Genomic DNA, 15,507 nt, shown 5'->3' with positions numbered 1-15,507 from the left:
AGGGCTTCACATTAGAAATGAATCGTGACTGCGAAATGCACACAGGCACCACAACGCAATTGGGTGTACCAATTATTCTGTTCGTGAAGCTCCTCAGTAACTGCGTCAACACTCATCACATAGACACCCAGGTATGATAACATTGTGATTAGCCGTATGCAGATTTTGGCTATAGAGACTCTTATGGATTTGTACTTATCCTCCTGTTGGGATTGTCTAGATCTCAATTAGATGCGACAGTGCATAGTGAACATCATGCTTTTTGAATCCTTGCTCTATGGTTACATTCTCATACGGCAAGGACACTCATTGAGCTTTGTACTAATAAACAGACCAAATCAAAATGACTCGTGCCTCAGTTCTTAACGACGCTCTTAACGCGATCAACAACGCCGAAAAGACAGGTAAGCGACAGGTCCTTATTCGACCTTCCAGCAAGGTCATTGTCAAGTTCTTGACTGTGATGCAAAAGCATGGTATGTTCAAAGTTTTGATACGGTATGGAAAGGAAAGTCCAATGTTGAAAATCTGGTCTGAAGAATCATACCCGGGTAATAACTGGATGGATCGCTTTGTTTTTACTGTCGCCTTTCATCTTTTAATATCCCGGAAAATTGAAGTTCTTGGGATTCGTCTCAAAGAACTTGAAGAGATGTTTTCTTACACGCTAGCTTTGTTTTCTGTCAAGCATAGCGTTTTCTTCTCTTGACATTTCTACCCAGACCATTTTTTGATTTTGCACAATCTTTCCTGAGTAGGCATAGCTAGGCAATGACTAATATAGTTTTATAGGATACATTGGAGAGTTCGAAGAGGTCGATGACCATCGATCAGGAAAGATTGTTGTTCAGTTGAACGGAAGATTAAACAAATGCGGTGTCATTTCCCCGCGATTCAACGTCCGTATCGGAGACATTGAGAAGTGGGTCACCAACCTTCTCCCATCTAGACAGTTCGGATTTATTATCCTTACCACCTCTGCTGGAATCGTCGATCACGAGGAGGCCCGAAGAAAGCACGTTGCTGGAAAGGTTCTCGGATTTGTTTATTAAACGGTTTCATGGTGTTGAAAAACTTGTATAGTTCAAAATGTTGTAAAAGTATTGCTCATTAATGTCATGACAATAAAATAACTCATGAATAATAGTGTCGTTGTAGTAAGTCATGTTAGCTAGTCATGTCGACGAGTAGTACACAATCGTTAGCAATAAAGTGTTTTTAATGCACTTCCAAATAGCAGATATACCTCGCTATTCAGTCATATAATGTTACTGTAAAGTATAAAGCCATAATACTGCTGGGATGTAGAATCTTCCTATAAAAAGTCTATGTTTAGTTTGTTCATGATGTGCGTTGGGACTTTGTCCAAGACACAATTCAGGGGCTGAAGTCTATTTACAGAGTAATAAAAATTTCTTCGGTCAAGAGTGTATTGGTTCACTCACATAATTGGATTTAGAGGACATATTACAAGTCAGAGACTGATTTGACACATAACAGCTTCTAGTAAACCAATAAAATTTATCATGGCGACGTCTCTTGCGAGGCAGCTGTCAACTATTGCAGCCAAAGCTGTAACTGCTTCGACACAAGACCGCAAGAAGAAGCAGAAATCACACGCAGTGTCACTGATTTACGAACCCAAAGTTGCTGCGACGCAGGACCTGGACAGTATTTTTTTGTTGGCACTAGAAGGACTTCGGGATCTTGAATCTATTGACCATAGATTCACCGTGTTTGAGAAAAGTCTGTTTTCGGAAACTAGTATCTCAATTGACAGATATGTTCGGGTATGATTTGCGTTGTTAAGTAAGATCACTAGTTAATGGGAATGTACAGACGGCTGAACAGAACGTCGCTTTGGATAAAGCAGTTGAAAGCTTTCTAGACTTGATTGCACCCAGAATTCTGTTACAACCGGCCGTTGTAGCTTTGGAATGGCTCGTTCGTCGATTCAAGTGAGGCTAAGCTGTATACATCTACAATGCTTGTACTAACGGACATAGGATCAATGAGCTAAATTCTGAGCTCATGCTGCTGACCTTTTTACCTTATTACTCACATCCAATCTTTTCTAGAATCCTTGACATCATCGCTTTCCCGCTTCCACCGCTGTTTTCTTTCTTGTCTAATTCAAAGACTGTTGCAACTAGCCCCCCTCGAACACTATTAGCAAGAGCATTGTCGCGTGATGCACAGCTTTTTGCTCTTGTGTCTGAGCACGTTGTGGCGAAAGTCAACAACCGGACCGAGTTTCATGCGCTATTGTCGTTTTACACCTCCTCGACTATTTCCGTCATTCTGTCACTGAAGGAAGGACGAACTTCAGAAGAAGAAATCGTAGAGCGCACGTTGCCTCATTTGTCGGCACTGATTTCAGCACGAAAGTCGCCAGAAGCGCAGACTGCAGCGTATATGATTCTTGTCGTGCTTGTGTCACAGTGCCGACTCTCGAGTGAAGTACTCGATGCGCTCTCTAAGAGCGTTGCTCTGCACTGGTCCAACAAGTCTTCGAAAACTGGTTTAGCAGCTTTGACTCAGATCGTTCAGTTCAGCGATTTGGAAGATGGATATTCTTCGTTTCCCAGTGACGTGTGGGCGTCGCTGCAGAAAATTAAAGGACTATTTGAAGATATGGACCAGATTAAAAAGAAGGTCGCAGTGGACAAATTTTTAGTCGCGTATGCGCTCTCTGTCATTGAATATGACCAGCAGAACAGCGAGGTTGCATTTAAAATTCTTGGAGATCCATCGTTGTCTGCAGCACAGCAATCGACCCTATGCGAGCAATTTCTATCTATTGCGTCTTCAAATAGGCTCGAAGTTGAAAACCGAACGCATTTCGCAGAGTCGTTGACTGCGGCCCTGGAGAATGGCGTAATCAAGGCTACAGTGCTAGATGCACTTGAGAGTCTGAAAATTGACATTGACGAGTTGGAGCTTCGGTTGAACACCACTATTCGTGAAAAAGAAGCTGACGTTCTAGAGGAGTCGGTTATGAAAGTTGACTCCGTGTCATCTGTCGTGACCTTTGAGCATCGAATCAGTACTGCCAAGGCACCTAAGCACACGTCGTTACTTTCACCTACTGCTACAAAAGAGTTTGAAATGCTCGCTGACATTTATGTACAAGGCCTGGCGGAAAAAAAACCGGTTTTATCGCTGTTCATCAAGAACAGCAACATTTTTTCTGCCGAATCTGACCAAGCCATGACATTTTTGCTTCGCATGTGGACTAGCTCATTCCCTGTTCTTGCTAGAGTTGCTGCTCTTGAGTTCTGGAGAACTTTGGTTCAGAATATGTCGAAAGATATCGATTTGCAAGCTTGCGTAGTGTACTTAATTGTGGCACTTACTGATCCTTCCGACAAAGTCCGCAAGGCGTCGGCTGAATGTTTGCAATTGCTTGCATCTAGATACGAAAGCGGCTCTAAGTCGTCTCGTATCTGGGGTTTAGAAACTATTTATGGCACCGGTCCCGAAACTGAGCAGTTGAAATGGCTCGGTTACAAAGATATTCAGAGTTTGTTGGTCGAGCACATTGGTAAGCGTATACAAGAATCAGTGCTAGATCGTGATTTTGTCAAAAATTTGATTGGTAATCTGGTTGATTCCTCGGTCTCGCTTTCGCGTGACAAGAAAAAGAAAGATTCAGCTTTCAAGACCGCTGTTCTTGTGTTTTTGTGTAGCCACATCACTGGCTCGCCTTATTTTAGAGTCAAGCTGTCCATCTTGTCGACCATTGTGACCGCGAAGAAAACTCCGTTGTCCGTGTTTTCACTGTGCACTCCTCTGTTTGGTACCTGGATCAAGCAACGAAGCTCATATCTAGTCTCACTGACTAATGAGAAATTGCCGGTCTCGGTTTGGGAGCGGGCTATCATGTTGTCGGTAGGAAGTGGCGACAAGGAAGGTGCGTTGTTTTTGAACAACTGCATGAAGGCCGATGCTTATGAGCTGTCTGATGCTGCCGGTCAGCGCGTGGTTGCACTTTTCGACAACTGGAAATATGACACTCAAATCGCAGCTGTCGAGACGCTATTAGAGCTGAGTTTAGACGATGACGTGAGTACTAATTACTTCACGACTACGAATGCTGTTAACATTTACCAGGTCAAATTTGGCTCACCAGATGTGCTTCAGAGTTTAGCTTTGTCAACAAAAATTTTCGAGCGATTGCTGGACGAATCAAAGCTAAGGACGCAGCAGTCCTTGGAATCGTACCGTCCGTCCAAGAAGATGAGGCACGGTAGCAGTTCGGTGAGAGAGCGGGTAGGAGCAGAATCTTCGCCAAACGTGCATCAACAGCTGAAACGACTGACACTGACGCTCGATTTGTTGGAGCGCAGCAAGCCTGAAAGGCATGTGAGCTTGATGAAATCTTTGTTTACAATCCTTGGAGAGCTTCTTTTGCTGAAAACTGATAAGTCTCTGCCTGTGCAGTATACACAGCAGATTTTGGTTGACTGCATGTTGCCTATGATTCAAAATATGACTGTATGTGACAACGCTCTGGAATTTTACAATCGCTAACATAGATTAGAAGGAGCAGTTGAACTCTAGTTCTGTTCGCATTGATATCATTGTAAGCTGCATTAGAAGCTCGACATCGCCACAGATCCAAAACAAATTTTTACTCCTCGTGTCGGCGCTTGCCAAGGTTTCGCCTGAGCTCGTACTACATAGCGTCATGCCAATTTTCACATTCATGGGTGCAAACACTGTCCGACAAGACGATGAGTTTTCCGCTCATGTTATTCAGCAGACGATTTCGCAAGTCATTCCTGCGCTGGCCCAGTCGACTGCGAGCGAGAGCACGGATAATTTTGGTACGGTCGAGCTGTTGCTCAGCTTTGTCGATGCGTTTGTCCATGTGCCGTATCATCGCCGGGTGAAGTTGTTTACAACGTTGATCCAGACCCTCGGTCCGAACGAGAGTCTGCACTTGTTGCTTAGATTGCTTGGAAAACGGCATTACGATGCGACTTCGAAGAACAGAACTTCTGAAGCTCAGGGATTGGAAGACTTTGTTGACGTATTCCTCAGAGGTTTTAATGTACTGGAGCGGATCGAAGCGGCTCGACGGTTCATTATTGTTCTAAACGAGGTCCCTCTCGATTTGTCCAATGCAGCCGATGGTAGTACTTACACTAATGATCTTCAGGGCTTAAGCCAGGATAAACTGCTAGGATTTAAAATCGATCTCGTGCAATTCATTCGTGTGGCCTTATCTAACACCTCGTTCAGATCTCAAGTTATTGATTTGTTTCAGAGCCCAGCTGATGGGATATCAGACTTTGATGTCAACGACTTGCAATCTTCGTTCGCTGGTGCCATTGAGAATCTGTTGTTGATTATCGACAACGCTGCCGCACAGGGGCTTGAGCGTTATAGACTTGAAACTTTTGATACTTTAGACGCTGTGCTCAGTTTGCTGCCGATCCAAGACTTTGTCACCGTTCTTGAGAAGCTTGTATTACGCCAGGGCGAGTCACTGACTGTTCGTCGTGGCTTGGCTTTGATCAGATCCAAGTTTGAGAACGATGCGAAGGTGACGGAATCCGTTTCCAAGAACTCGGCGTTGATGATTTTGCCAACGATCTGCTCTGCGATATCGAACGCGGACGCGTCCGACACTGAACTCATCAAGCTCGGGTTACAGGCGATTGATGCGCTTGCAAGCAAATTTGGTGCAGTCGAGCCTGATGGATTTGCTGGCGATGTGTTGGACATTGTCATTGGTGATCGCGGACTGAACAGTACAGAGGAGGACACTATTGTGTCTGCGCTTGTGTGTCTGAGCACGTTGGCCATGGCTTTGGGTGCTAGATTACTTGGAATTCTGCCGCGGATTGTTCCTGCTGCCATGACTATTTTGGAGTCGTCAATTATAAACGGACAAGACTTAATTTCCATCGCGATTGTTACTTTCTTTGACTCTTTGATCAAGCGTATCCCAACGTTTATGACCGGTTACTTGTCGAGACTGTTAAGTCTTGTGTTTTTGTCTGGTTCTGTGGAAGCGGAACGGACGTTTAGCGATATTGCTGCAGTTAACGACGCGTGTGGAGTGCTGCTTGACGACGTCATTGCCAAAGTTCAAGTCAAGCCGATTCTGGCCGCGTTGATTTCGAACTGGGACGGCGTTGTTTCGAAATGGGACTACTCCATGATCAAATTTTACCTCAACACGATGGCGCAAGTGATTGACAAAGCGACTCGGAAGGCTATCGTTCAAGACGCGAACCGGTTGTTTGATTTCTTACTACTGGCGTTTGATATTCGGCATGCCGGTCGTGATATGTCGACGGTGGAGAAAGTAGAGTCGGATGTGATTGAGATTTCGATGAAGGTTATTTTGAAGTTGAACGACAAGGTTTTTAGGCCGTTGTTTGTGCGAACTGCGAAGTGGGCTACGGATGATGTAGTTGAATCAGACGCGCATCGCCAGGCTAGGTACTTGGTGTTGTTCAAATTTGCTGAAAAGCTGTTTAGATCGTTGAAGGTATGTGCTTTATATGCGATGATGTAGAAAGAGACTAAATGTTCTAGTCTATTGTCACAAGTTACTACGGATACATTGTTGACACCGCCGCGGACTTGCTTGTCGGGTTTGTTACGGGCAACGTTAAGTTCAGCTTGCAGTTGTGGACGTCGGTAGTCGGAAGCTTAGGTGCCGCGTTCGCGAATGACCAGGAAGAGTTCTGGCAGGTGCCGGTACGGTTCGACAAGATTGTTGGTCCGCTGTTGGCGCAGCTTGCGCTCGGGTTGCGGTCAGGTGAGGTATTGCAGCAGGCTGTGGTTGCGTTTGCTGTGTCGTGCTCGTCTGAAGATCATTACAAAACCATCAACAAGGACGTGTTGAACTGGATGAGAAGTTATGACGATGACGAAGACGAAGACGACGAGGTCATGAGTGATGCCAACAGTGATGATGACGAGGAAAGCCGGGTGCTTGAACCCAAGCGGATTGCCAATTCTGCGCGTACAAATGCTGGCACGACCGCGTCTGATGTCAAGATTTTGGCAATCAAGACATTGAAGGCCATTTACGAGCGGTTGGGCGAGGAATGGCTGAGCATGTTACCGCAACTTGTGCCGATTGTTGCAGAGTTGCTCGAGAGTGACGACGAGACGGTTGAGACTGAGGTCAGGAAAGACCTTGTGCCTGTGATTGAAGGTGTACTGGGCGAGAGCTTGGACAGATACTTGGATTAGTTCTGTATCACTTGTGTATGCTAGATTGCATTATTGTTAGTTTTAGGTTGGACAAAAGTATTTACTAGTTTTCAATGCATGACATGAATTATATGCATACAGAGGCGAGGGTTACAGTTTTGCAAGCAGGTCCCTGTCAAACAAATCGCTAAACCTGATGGAGATCTCAGCTTTGTCTCTAATCGGTCCCAATCTGCCGATCTCCATTAGCTTTGAGATCAGCAGCTCGTCACCGTCTTTGCAAATGAACTCCATCTCCGGTTCTTGCTTATATCCTATTCTTGCTGCGTCCAATAGCATTCTCGCCGTCAACCCCCAAACTCTATACACCGATTGCGGTTTAGATTCACCTCTGTTCGGAACGATATCTTGTTTTGTGCTTGGGACTGAGAATATGTGCTGGCGCCATCGCAGACCGCTCCAATCCATCCACGAGCCATTATACCATCCTTTGTCTGCCTTCAGGAACTTGTCCAACGGGACCGTAAAGACGGCACTGACTTCGTCGCTGCGTGAACACGAGTTCAGACGTAAGACTTCGTTCAGATCGATCGGCCCGTCGGTCTCGTTTCTGTGGGAAATGTACGCCAAAACCGGTCTGACCACGAGCCAGTTTCGGGCCAGGTGAGCAGGAAACGTGGTGATTTCTTCGTAGCGGTACTTGCTAGTATCTAAATTTAACGGGAACCCGATTTCTTCAAACGCTTCGCGTCGCGCGACCTGGAACTCCGATTCCGTCTCGAGATCGGCTTTGCCTGTACTTAATGTCAGTCTCTGTAATCACTTCGTCCTACTGCATTCTATACCTCCAGGAAACGCGGCTTGGTTTGAGAATGACGACATTTTAGCCGCGCGCATGGTGAGAACGACGCTGAGGTCGCCATTGGCATTTGGATGTAACAGAATCAGAACAGCAGATCGTCTTGAGAGCGGCACATTGTGCCAGGCAGTTGGCGGTGGCACGTAGTGCCGGAGCGACTGTAGGCAGTCAATTGATTTACGTGACAGCATTTGCAATCTTGAGATCATAATATTATGGAGTAGTTTTATCTACCATGGACCTCGCATATACGACTACGCGTGAACTTGAGTCTACAACGATCTACGCGTCACATATTCTAATTATTGATCAGTTTGTTGTATTATTGTTTATATGTAACACCATAATCCAACTAACTTCACGACATAACAGAAATCTGCTCAATCTTTTGTACTTTTTCAACTGTTTTAATATTAATTTAAACAGCCTCGCTGATGAGAGTGTTTAAGCGGGCAATCTTGCTTGAAATGCTCAAATCAACCGTACGATCACCAACTTCAACGACAACTCCTCCGAGAATGTCGGGGTTAACCTTGTAATGATTAGTCTACTATTCTGCAAAGTAATAAAGTAGTACATACCTTGTTGGAAACCTTTAACTTCTTACCAGCACCGACGAAAGATGACTTCGCAATGGCACTTTCGATACGGGTCAAAATCTTGGAGTCAAGTGGGGCTGCAGAAGTGATAGTGGCCTCGACCTCTCCACTATATGCGCTCATGAGAGTACCGAATTTGGCAATGATTTCGGGAAGGAGACCCAATCGATTATTATCGGACAAGACGCTAAGGAGGTTGGAAACTGTGGGAGAGCTGACAGACTTGCTGAGAACATCGACGACGACCTTCTTGTCGGCAGCAGACAGAGCAGGATTGCCTAAAACGTTGGCCAGTTCCTTCTCTTTAGACAAAAGCGAGCTTAACGAAGTGAGAGCCTTGTCGGTAGCAGGAAGTGTAGACTCCTTAGCAGATGCAGTGAACTGGAAAAGGATGATTATTAGCTTAATTCCAAAGCATCAAAATGCGATTTTTCACGTAAGAAACAGAAAACATCTCCATTTTTAGCATGAATTGACTTACCAAAGCAGAAGCATAAGTTCCGTCGACACCGAACAATTGAATGGGAGGAGCAGTAGCAGAGGTAGCATAAGTACGTAAGATAGTACGTCCCGAAATCGGAAGCGCACAAAGAACAGATCTAACAGGAATCATTATGAAGCAATGTTGTAGTGTTATGTTGTTTACTGCGGTGATGCCTGAACAGCTCTTTCGAGGTTTGACTATGCAAGATTCTCGGAATGAAAAAACCGTATATTTCAGTACGGCGGTAGCACTCGGACTAGCCAATCACAGTCAGACTCGCAACTTCTACAATTTCTGTCTTTTTTTGTCTATTTCTTGTCTATTTTCTTTTAAAAAACATTTAAAAGTTGGAGGGTTTGTCTGTTGTTTAATCCAGAGTATCGTTTGACAAAGTTTAGACTATGTAGTGTGGGCATGTGATGTAGTATGTGAATAGCCGTGGCAAGAAAACTATACTCAAATACCGATAGTTCACACTCCTCAATAAGAAAAGTACAGTAAAAGAATCAGACGCCATTGTGAAACCAGATATAATTCCCTAAAATGCAACCAAAGCCCATTTCTGGCGTGCAGCTCATTTCGTCTTTCCGTCGGCCACCATTTTATCGACAAACTCAGTCAATGGTCCGAAATCTTTCCTGTCAACAAGATCAAACTCTTGAATAAAGTAGATGAAATGCTTTAATGAAGTGTTCAAGTGTGGTTGGATACCAAGTTGGGTTATGATTTCGAAGTGATGACAGTAAATGTGAGCGTATACTCGATATAGTCGCTTAAAAATCTTTGCAATGATTTGTTGGAAGTTCTTTGGAAAAGGCACTCCTAAATTGTATGTTAAAATTACTCTTCTATCATATACAAGGCAGAAATGAAACTTACCAATCTTTGATGGAAACACTGCTTCATTCTCAAAATACGATTGAACCCAGTTCATCAAATGTTCAATATAATCTGGTGCTGATAATGTAGTTGGCCGTTTAAATTTGTCATTATCTTTCCATAAATATTCGTATCTATCAATTAATCAGCATTTTATGTCTGATCTTATACGTATTGCATACTCATCAGTAGCTTTCATTTCAGGACAAGTCTGTGGAGAACAGAATTCAGTAACCGTACCATACAACATGTTGATTTGATTATAAAAATCAACCGCTATCAAATCATTAGATTAAATCATATACGTCTGATGGCAAAAACGTACTGTTAACAGCAAGCCATTCATTCTTATCTTCTCCTTCCGGTAAACGGACTGCCTGTCGTAATGATCCTGATCCTAAAGTCGCCTCTGCATACTGTCGTAATTTGAATTGAGACGATCGCACACCAGACGATGGACTGGGTTTACTATAAGATTTGGATGACCGAGAATTGCTATTAGAATGTCAGAGAATAAACCACAGGTTCTATAAAGCGCATCATACATTGAATGAAAAAATGACATTCTTATTACTTTATCCTTTATGCAATGCAAAAAATCGCAGAAAGAGCAAAAGGTAACAAAAGATTGATGGATGTAACAATTTTCTTTGTTTACATAATTTAAACTGAATCCGCATCTGCTGAGGCTGCGGTTGCCTCAGCAACCCTTTATGCGTAATTTTGAACCTAAACTTGAACCGATGCTGACAGCTGACTTTGGAGATCTGGCTCAGTTCAGTTTTGAGTCAAAAGCCTCTTAAACTTCACCAATTTTGATTCTTCACAGATTTCCACGTTTTCTCATTCACTTACAACCTCCCTTTTCTTTGCTTTGATTCCGGTTGATTCCGATTCTGATTGCTTCTTAAATATATCTTAGCACAAAAAAATGTCGTCAAACAACGCCGGAAATGCTTTTCGAAAACTCGCACAAGCACTTGAACAGGCTCAGAGATCAGGCGGATCTTCATCGGCTTCTCCTCAGGGACTAGGTCTCGGTCTTGCTGGGTTATTCACTCTTCTTGGTGGTCTTTACGTTGTCAATAACTCGTTGTTTAACGTTGATGGTGGTCATCGTGCAATTAAATATACCAGAGTCGGCGGTGTTAAGCCAGAAATTTATGCTGAAGGAACACATTTCATGATCCCATGGTTTGAGACTCCGGTTAACTACGATGTGAGAGCCCGACCTAGAAATGTCGCGTCTTTGACTGGTACGAAGGATTTACAGATGGTCAACATCACTTGCAGAGTCCTTTCCCGTCCCAGAGTCGAGGCTCTGCCTACAATTTACCGCACATTGGGAACAGACTATGATGAGCGAGTGCTTCCCAGTGTCGTGAATGAAGTTCTTAAAAGTGTCGTTGCTCAGTTCAACGCTTCTCAACTGATCACTCAGCGTGAAAGGGTGTCACGTCTCGTTCGCGAGAGTCTGGTCAAGCGAGCATACAAGTTTAACATTCTACTTGACGACGTTTCCCTCACTCACATGACTTTCAGTCCTGAATTTACCCAGGCCGTCGAGGCCAAACAGATTGCTCAGCAAGAGGCTCAAAGAGCTGCTTTCATTGTCGATAGGGCAAGACAAGAGAAGCAAGGAACGATTGTCAAGGCTCAGGTTGGTATATAGTAAATTCTTTTACACGTAATCTAACTTCGATAGGGAGAAGCCAAATCTGCTCAGCTTATTGGTGACGCTATTAAGAAATCAAAGGATTACGTTGAGTTGAAGCGAATCGATACTGCCAGAGACATTGCTCAAATCATGAGTCAGTCAAACAACAAGGTTTTATTGGATAGCACTACGCTTTTGCTCAATGTTGCATCAGATTCGCGAAATGAACCCGGCAAAAAGAAATAAAGCTCTTATTCAGTGTAGTCAAGATTCGACGCGTCATGCATATTTATATCTGTATATAGTAAACAAACATCCAATTCACAAGCTTAAATCATTTCTCTAATTCAGGAATAGTTTCCTCCCATTTCTCAATAAGCTTAAAGCGTTAGAATTGAATTATCACATGGAAAGTAACTTACTGTTCGGAAAAATTCAATATGGTCGTCGGCTAGTCTGCCTAGAGACTCCTTCATCTCGAGACCTTTGATTCGTTCAAAATCAACCAGATCACGCATTGTCTCCTTATCAAATGCGTCGGTTTCTTCGTTGGCTTGCTTGGCTTCTTCCTTTAGAACTTCTAGCCGAGCATCCAACTTTCGCAATCGCTCTATCCGAGCAATATTGTGGTCCACGCGACGAAGATCCTCAACTTTTGAGCGTAAGAAACCATTTCCGCCTCCGGAGGCAAGTACATCGCGCTCAACGGTCGCTTTATGAAGATAGTCCAGCAGTGCTTCGTGATCAAGCTGCTTTTGTTCGCGCTGTTTCAGCAATTGCTTTACAGAGAGAACATAAGTCTCCATGTCTCGTAAAGATGTAACGTAGTTTGTGTCGACGCTTTCCCGAAGATTAAACACTGCTTCGCCAACCGCGCGATTCTGCTTCGCAAAAGCACGAAACACGTCCGCCATTTCCAGTTCAAGTTCAGCCAATTTCGCAACCTGATTACCAAACTCGTAGCTGTCTGCTTCCCACTCTTGCTCGTGCCGGATCAATCGTGACATGACCTTCTCTGTATGAGAAACATTGTCCCCGAGTTTATCCATTCGTTGCTTAGCAGGAATGAAGTTGTCTTTATCCTTCGGAATCCGAGCAAATGCGTTTATCAGGACATCGCTAAGACCGTCAAACACACCAGTAGACTCCACCTGTGAAGTGAGTCTGTGTTGCTGTTCTCGCATGTACCCGTTCCATGACTGTGACTCTAAAAACGCCAATAAGACTGGCGCCCGGCGCAAGATGGGATGGTTTGATACCCGCTGAAGGAAAAGATGCAGAGAACTTGCTCTTCTTAGAGTGAATTCTGGTCCAAATCTATCGCCAGTGATGTACTCTAAATCGACCTCAGCTTTTATCATACCAGTCTCTCAATATGAACTATACCTAATCGTTGCTTGTCGGGAAGAGGTGGAACAGCACATGCCGGGTGAGTTCGAACGATGACATTATAGAAAAATACGAAATCAGAGAACCTTCGACGGACATGAAATTTCGGTTCCTGGAAAGTCGGAAAATCAGACTCCGTTGTGACTAGATATGAGATGTAAGCGTTTTGAGTGCCTTCTTGCTCCTTCTGAGGATCCGAGACCGAACAAAGTAAAGTGCTTGACCATAAATTGTCGATATAATCTTCTGTTTCTGGTATTCTCTCGGCGATGATTGTTGAAGACGAAGGGTGAGCAGTAGCCATGATGTGCGTAGTAGTTACGTATACCGAGGTCTGTATAGATCAAGTGTGTACTCGCTCAATTCACCAAAATTCAACGTAAATAAGAGAATCCGACACTGAATCAAATTATATTCAAATCCGCACAAAATTCCAAACTATTTTTATGAGTTCGTGATGATATTCGAATAGACAGGGAGTAGGTTGAAAGAGTCAAGATGAATTTTGGCGGGGGGTTTGAACCGCCGCTTCGTCATTCTTGAACCGGTTGCATTGAACATCACCAAGTTCAACTCACTATCACGACTTTACCCATATGAAACAAATGCCACCTAAGAGGAGGTCATCTGTACGAGAATCGTCTGGTCGGAGTAGCAGAAGCTTAAGGAAATCTCAAGTTGACCCTGTCGAAGCTTCAAACTCAGAGAAAGAAACTCCAGAACCAGACGTTGGCTCTGTAATTCAAATCGCAGGTCTGCCGCTGAGTTCACGACCTGTAGATTATGGCTCAATAAAAGATCCACTGTCTGTTCTTGAAACGTATGCTGTTTGTTTTACTGTATAGATCAATGCTGACTTGGGAATAGAGACGCGATTAATTTGTCCTTAACACGATCAAGAAAGACATGGCTGTCTGGATGCATGTTTGAAACATTCTGGACTCGACCGCAGCGTGGCAGGAAGTTGGCTGAAGGTCAATCAAATGCAAGAGATAAAATGTCGAAGTTGTGTGACTGCAATGCTCGGATTGGACCGCACGAATTTGAGATTAAGCTGTTTACTGTCAGAGAGCGGCCAAAAGGACCAGAGTACATTCCAGCAACTCCGGTTACTCCTGCAGCACCTATGACGCCTTTGAGTACGGCAACCTCTACTCCAGTGCCAGTCGCTAGGCCCGTTCAGGTGACGACAACACCTGCACCGACGCCAGGTACGACACCATCTACAGCACCACTACCTGTACAACAGGCATCACAAGATACTACTGTACCAGTAGCTTCAACAACCCCGGCAGAAATGGGGCCAGTCAATGCTACCGCAACTGTAACAACCACACAAACTAAACCCATTGAGCCATCTGCAAAGTCTGCTGTATCTTTACAACCGACTTCATTACAGCCATCCCAGCCACCAGTGCCCACTAAAACTCCAAACGAACTTTTGATTGACCGATTACATGCTCTTGCGCGACGAGATCCCCAGTTTGGTGAGCTTATGAAGTCGGTGGCTTCCGGAAAAGCATCACCAGAAGACGTTCGGCGGTTTCAAGTATACATCAGCCAATCTAATAATATCGACAGCAACGGCTCTCTCATTCGTCCTATATCGACACCCGTGAGTGGGAGCTCATTTTATAGGCAGAATTCGGATTTCAAGCAGACTAATTACATTGTACATCACACTCTGGTGTTTGAATTCAAGGAGAACCCTTTAGACAGATTTTTCTTTCCTAGAGATTGCTTGATTCGGGTGCTGCCAAACGACGTTCTTCAATGCGAAGTTTTGCTATTGGCACAAGAACCGGTTAAATCTGAACCGGTGGAAGAGCCATCTGCAAAGAAACCAAAGAAGAAGAAATCGGAACCTGTAGAGGCAGATGCACCGCCAGAGCGTCCAACGCCAAAGTACTACACGCCAGTGCTAATAACTTTGTATGGCGTTAATAGAAGATTTCTTGACACGATCTTACGAGCCGTCAAACCCAGAGAAGAAGTTCTTGCAAACATGAAGAAGACGGCTTCTGAGTTGAAGCACACGAAGGATTGGTGGATTTACTATCAAGTTGATAGGTCTGATGCTGATTTGGTCAGCAAAGTGGTGGATTCTAGTGGACTAATTTCTAGTACAAAGAAGAAGTCTGTTACAACTGTCAAAGATACTGTGAGTGGATAATTTTGTTGTTGAGATTCGTCTGCTAACGCTAATTAGGAGCCATTTGTTGATCCCCCTATGGTTTACATCAAACATATTATATAACATTTACAAAGGATACGATACGAGAAGCTGGGTTGGATGTAAAATAGCTGAACAAAATGTAATATAATACTTTAACCCCTGAATTTTTATACTTTTTAAAAAACTCCCAACTTCAATGTTTAATTGTAGAACTTCTCCACAGTTATGCATGTTACGGCAAATGTTTTTGCTATTGAAAGCTTGTCGCGTTCAATTCAATAAAAT

At 43.9% G+C, this 15,507-nt stretch overlaps 8 protein-coding genes across 8 annotated transcripts; 4 read left to right on the top strand and 4 right to left on the bottom strand.

Annotated features, from left to right (window-relative positions):
* Window positions 1–61: 61 nt before the first annotated feature.
* V1512DRAFT_266876 (40S ribosomal protein uS8) lies at window positions 62–1,147 on the top strand. The gene is made up of 2 exons (XM_066917172.1): window positions 62–476; window positions 793–1,147. Exons 1-2 carry the CDS (start codon window positions 344–346, stop codon window positions 1,050–1,052), a joined length of 393 nt encoding a protein of 130 aa, XP_066769779.1. The 5' UTR covers window positions 62–343; the 3' UTR covers window positions 1,053–1,147.
* A 224-nt stretch (window positions 1,148–1,371) lies between these two features.
* Window positions 1,372–7,274, top strand: V1512DRAFT_78294 (uncharacterized protein). The gene is made up of 6 exons (XM_066918507.1): window positions 1,372–1,790; window positions 1,840–1,958; window positions 2,007–4,065; window positions 4,114–4,497; window positions 4,544–6,505; window positions 6,553–7,274. Exons 1-6 carry the CDS (start codon window positions 1,527–1,529, stop codon window positions 7,216–7,218), a joined length of 5,454 nt encoding a protein of 1,817 aa, XP_066769778.1. The 5' UTR covers window positions 1,372–1,526; the 3' UTR covers window positions 7,219–7,274.
* On the bottom strand, window positions 7,274–8,490 carry V1512DRAFT_78320 (NUDIX hydrolase domain-like protein). Its single transcript, XM_066918508.1, has 2 exons — window positions 8,025–8,490; window positions 7,274–7,973 (listed from the first exon to the last, which is right to left on the bottom strand). Exons 1-2 carry the CDS (start codon window positions 8,245–8,247, stop codon window positions 7,330–7,332), a joined length of 867 nt encoding a protein of 288 aa, XP_066769777.1. The 5' UTR covers window positions 8,248–8,490; the 3' UTR covers window positions 7,274–7,329.
* V1512DRAFT_266870 (OSCP/delta subunit of ATPase) lies at window positions 8,335–9,383 on the bottom strand. The gene is made up of 3 exons (XM_066917171.1): window positions 9,119–9,383; window positions 8,620–9,018; window positions 8,335–8,570 (listed from the first exon to the last, which is right to left on the bottom strand). The coding sequence occupies exons 1-3, from the start codon at window positions 9,248–9,250 to the stop codon at window positions 8,457–8,459; spliced, it is 645 nt and encodes a 214-aa protein (XP_066769776.1). The 5' UTR covers window positions 9,251–9,383; the 3' UTR covers window positions 8,335–8,456.
* V1512DRAFT_266864 (Mob1/phocein) lies at window positions 9,384–10,642 on the bottom strand. The gene is made up of 5 exons (XM_066917170.1): window positions 10,546–10,642; window positions 10,326–10,495; window positions 10,183–10,276; window positions 10,001–10,134; window positions 9,384–9,943 (listed from the first exon to the last, which is right to left on the bottom strand). Exons 1-5 carry the CDS (start codon window positions 10,563–10,565, stop codon window positions 9,696–9,698), a joined length of 666 nt encoding a protein of 221 aa, XP_066769775.1. The 5' UTR covers window positions 10,566–10,642; the 3' UTR covers window positions 9,384–9,695.
* A 162-nt stretch (window positions 10,643–10,804) lies between these two features.
* V1512DRAFT_242666 (band 7 family-domain-containing protein) lies at window positions 10,805–11,994 on the top strand. Its single transcript, XM_066914291.1, has 2 exons — window positions 10,805–11,660; window positions 11,706–11,994. The coding sequence occupies exons 1-2, from the start codon at window positions 10,932–10,934 to the stop codon at window positions 11,901–11,903; spliced, it is 927 nt and encodes a 308-aa protein (XP_066769774.1). The 5' UTR covers window positions 10,805–10,931; the 3' UTR covers window positions 11,904–11,994.
* Window positions 11,890–13,548, bottom strand: V1512DRAFT_242664 (uncharacterized protein). Its single transcript, XM_066914290.1, has 3 exons — window positions 13,044–13,548; window positions 12,080–12,993; window positions 11,890–12,036 (listed from the first exon to the last, which is right to left on the bottom strand). Exons 1-3 carry the CDS (start codon window positions 13,348–13,350, stop codon window positions 11,992–11,994), a joined length of 1,266 nt encoding a protein of 421 aa, XP_066769773.1. The 5' UTR covers window positions 13,351–13,548; the 3' UTR covers window positions 11,890–11,991.
* Window positions 13,549–13,619: 71 nt separating this feature from the next.
* Window positions 13,620–15,384, top strand: V1512DRAFT_266859 (uncharacterized protein). Its single transcript, XM_066917169.1, has 3 exons — window positions 13,620–13,866; window positions 13,914–15,207; window positions 15,256–15,384. Exons 1-3 carry the CDS (start codon window positions 13,643–13,645, stop codon window positions 15,301–15,303), a joined length of 1,566 nt encoding a protein of 521 aa, XP_066769772.1. The 5' UTR covers window positions 13,620–13,642; the 3' UTR covers window positions 15,304–15,384.
* Window positions 15,385–15,507: the final 123 nt, after the last annotated feature.

The sequence above is a fragment of the Lipomyces arxii genome (genome assembly GCF_038497795.1).
Source record: "Lipomyces arxii strain Phaff 12-163 unplaced genomic scaffold V1512scaffold_21, whole genome shotgun sequence".
NCBI classification, from domain to species: Eukaryota; Fungi; Ascomycota; class Lipomycetes; order Lipomycetales; family Lipomycetaceae; genus Lipomyces; species Lipomyces arxii.
This window is presented reverse-complemented; position numbering and strand designations above follow the sequence as displayed.

What these genes read in the sequence shown, in the direction of transcription:
- V1512DRAFT_266876 (XM_066917172.1), top strand. Translation starts at nt 344, where the DNA reads ATGACTCGTGCCTCAGTTCTTAACGACGCTCTTAACGCGATCAACAAC. An exon ending in GACTGTGATGCAAAAGCATG is followed by an intron (nt 477 to 792) that starts GTATGTTCAAAG and finishes ATAGTTTTATAG; the next exon opens with GATACATTGGAGAGTTCGAA.
- V1512DRAFT_78294 (XM_066918507.1), top strand. Translation starts at nt 1,527, where the DNA reads ATGGCGACGTCTCTTGCGAGGCAGCTGTCAACTATTGCAGCCAAAGCT. An exon ending in CAATTGACAGATATGTTCGG is followed by an intron (nt 1,791 to 1,839) that starts GTATGATTTGCG and finishes GGGAATGTACAG; the next exon opens with ACGGCTGAACAGAACGTCGC. An exon ending in CTATGATTCAAAATATGACT is followed by an intron (nt 4,498 to 4,543) that starts GTATGTGACAAC and finishes AACATAGATTAG; the next exon opens with AAGGAGCAGTTGAACTCTAG.
- V1512DRAFT_78320 (XM_066918508.1), bottom strand. Translation starts at nt 8,247, where the DNA reads ATGATCTCAAGATTGCAAATGCTGTCACGTAAATCAATTGACTGCCTA. An exon ending in CCAAGCCGCGTTTCCTGGAG is followed by an intron (nt 7,974 to 8,024) that starts GTATAGAATGCA and finishes CATTAAGTACAG; the next exon opens with GCAAAGCCGATCTCGAGACG.
- V1512DRAFT_266870 (XM_066917171.1), bottom strand. Translation starts at nt 9,250, where the DNA reads ATGATTCCTGTTAGATCTGTTCTTTGTGCGCTTCCGATTTCGGGACGT. An exon ending in GAACTTATGCTTCTGCTTTG is followed by an intron (nt 9,019 to 9,118) that starts GTAAGTCAATTC and finishes ATCCTTTTCCAG; the next exon opens with TTCACTGCATCTGCTAAGGA. An exon ending in AGTTAAAGGTTTCCAACAAG is followed by an intron (nt 8,571 to 8,619) that starts GTATGTACTACT and finishes AATCATTACAAG; the next exon opens with GTTAACCCCGACATTCTCGG.
- V1512DRAFT_266864 (XM_066917170.1), bottom strand. Translation starts at nt 10,565, where the DNA reads ATGTCATTTTTTCATTCAAT. An exon ending in TGAATGGCTTGCTGTTAACA is followed by an intron (nt 10,277 to 10,325) that starts GTACGTTTTTGC and finishes ATGATTTGATAG; the next exon opens with CGGTTGATTTTTATAATCAA. An exon ending in GAAATGAAAGCTACTGATGA is followed by an intron (nt 10,135 to 10,182) that starts GTATGCAATACG and finishes ATTAATTGATAG; the next exon opens with ATACGAATATTTATGGAAAG.
- V1512DRAFT_242666 (XM_066914291.1), top strand. Translation starts at nt 10,932, where the DNA reads ATGTCGTCAAACAACGCCGGAAATGCTTTTCGAAAACTCGCACAAGCA. An exon ending in GAACGATTGTCAAGGCTCAG is followed by an intron (nt 11,661 to 11,705) that starts GTTGGTATATAG and finishes TAACTTCGATAG; the next exon opens with GGAGAAGCCAAATCTGCTCA.
- V1512DRAFT_242664 (XM_066914290.1), bottom strand. Translation starts at nt 13,350, where the DNA reads ATGGCTACTGCTCACCCTTCGTCTTCAACAATCATCGCCGAGAGAATA. An exon ending in TCCCGACAAGCAACGATTAG is followed by an intron (nt 12,994 to 13,043) that starts GTATAGTTCATA and finishes AGGTCGATTTAG; the next exon opens with AGTACATCACTGGCGATAGA. An exon ending in ATATTGAATTTTTCCGAACA is followed by an intron (nt 12,037 to 12,079) that starts GTAAGTTACTTT and finishes TAACGCTTTAAG; the next exon opens with CTTATTGAGAAATGGGAGGA.
- V1512DRAFT_266859 (XM_066917169.1), top strand. Translation starts at nt 13,643, where the DNA reads ATGAAACAAATGCCACCTAAGAGGAGGTCATCTGTACGAGAATCGTCT. An exon ending in CCACTGTCTGTTCTTGAAAC is followed by an intron (nt 13,867 to 13,913) that starts GTATGCTGTTTG and finishes ACTTGGGAATAG; the next exon opens with AGACGCGATTAATTTGTCCT. An exon ending in TTACAACTGTCAAAGATACT is followed by an intron (nt 15,208 to 15,255) that starts GTGAGTGGATAA and finishes AACGCTAATTAG; the next exon opens with GAGCCATTTGTTGATCCCCC.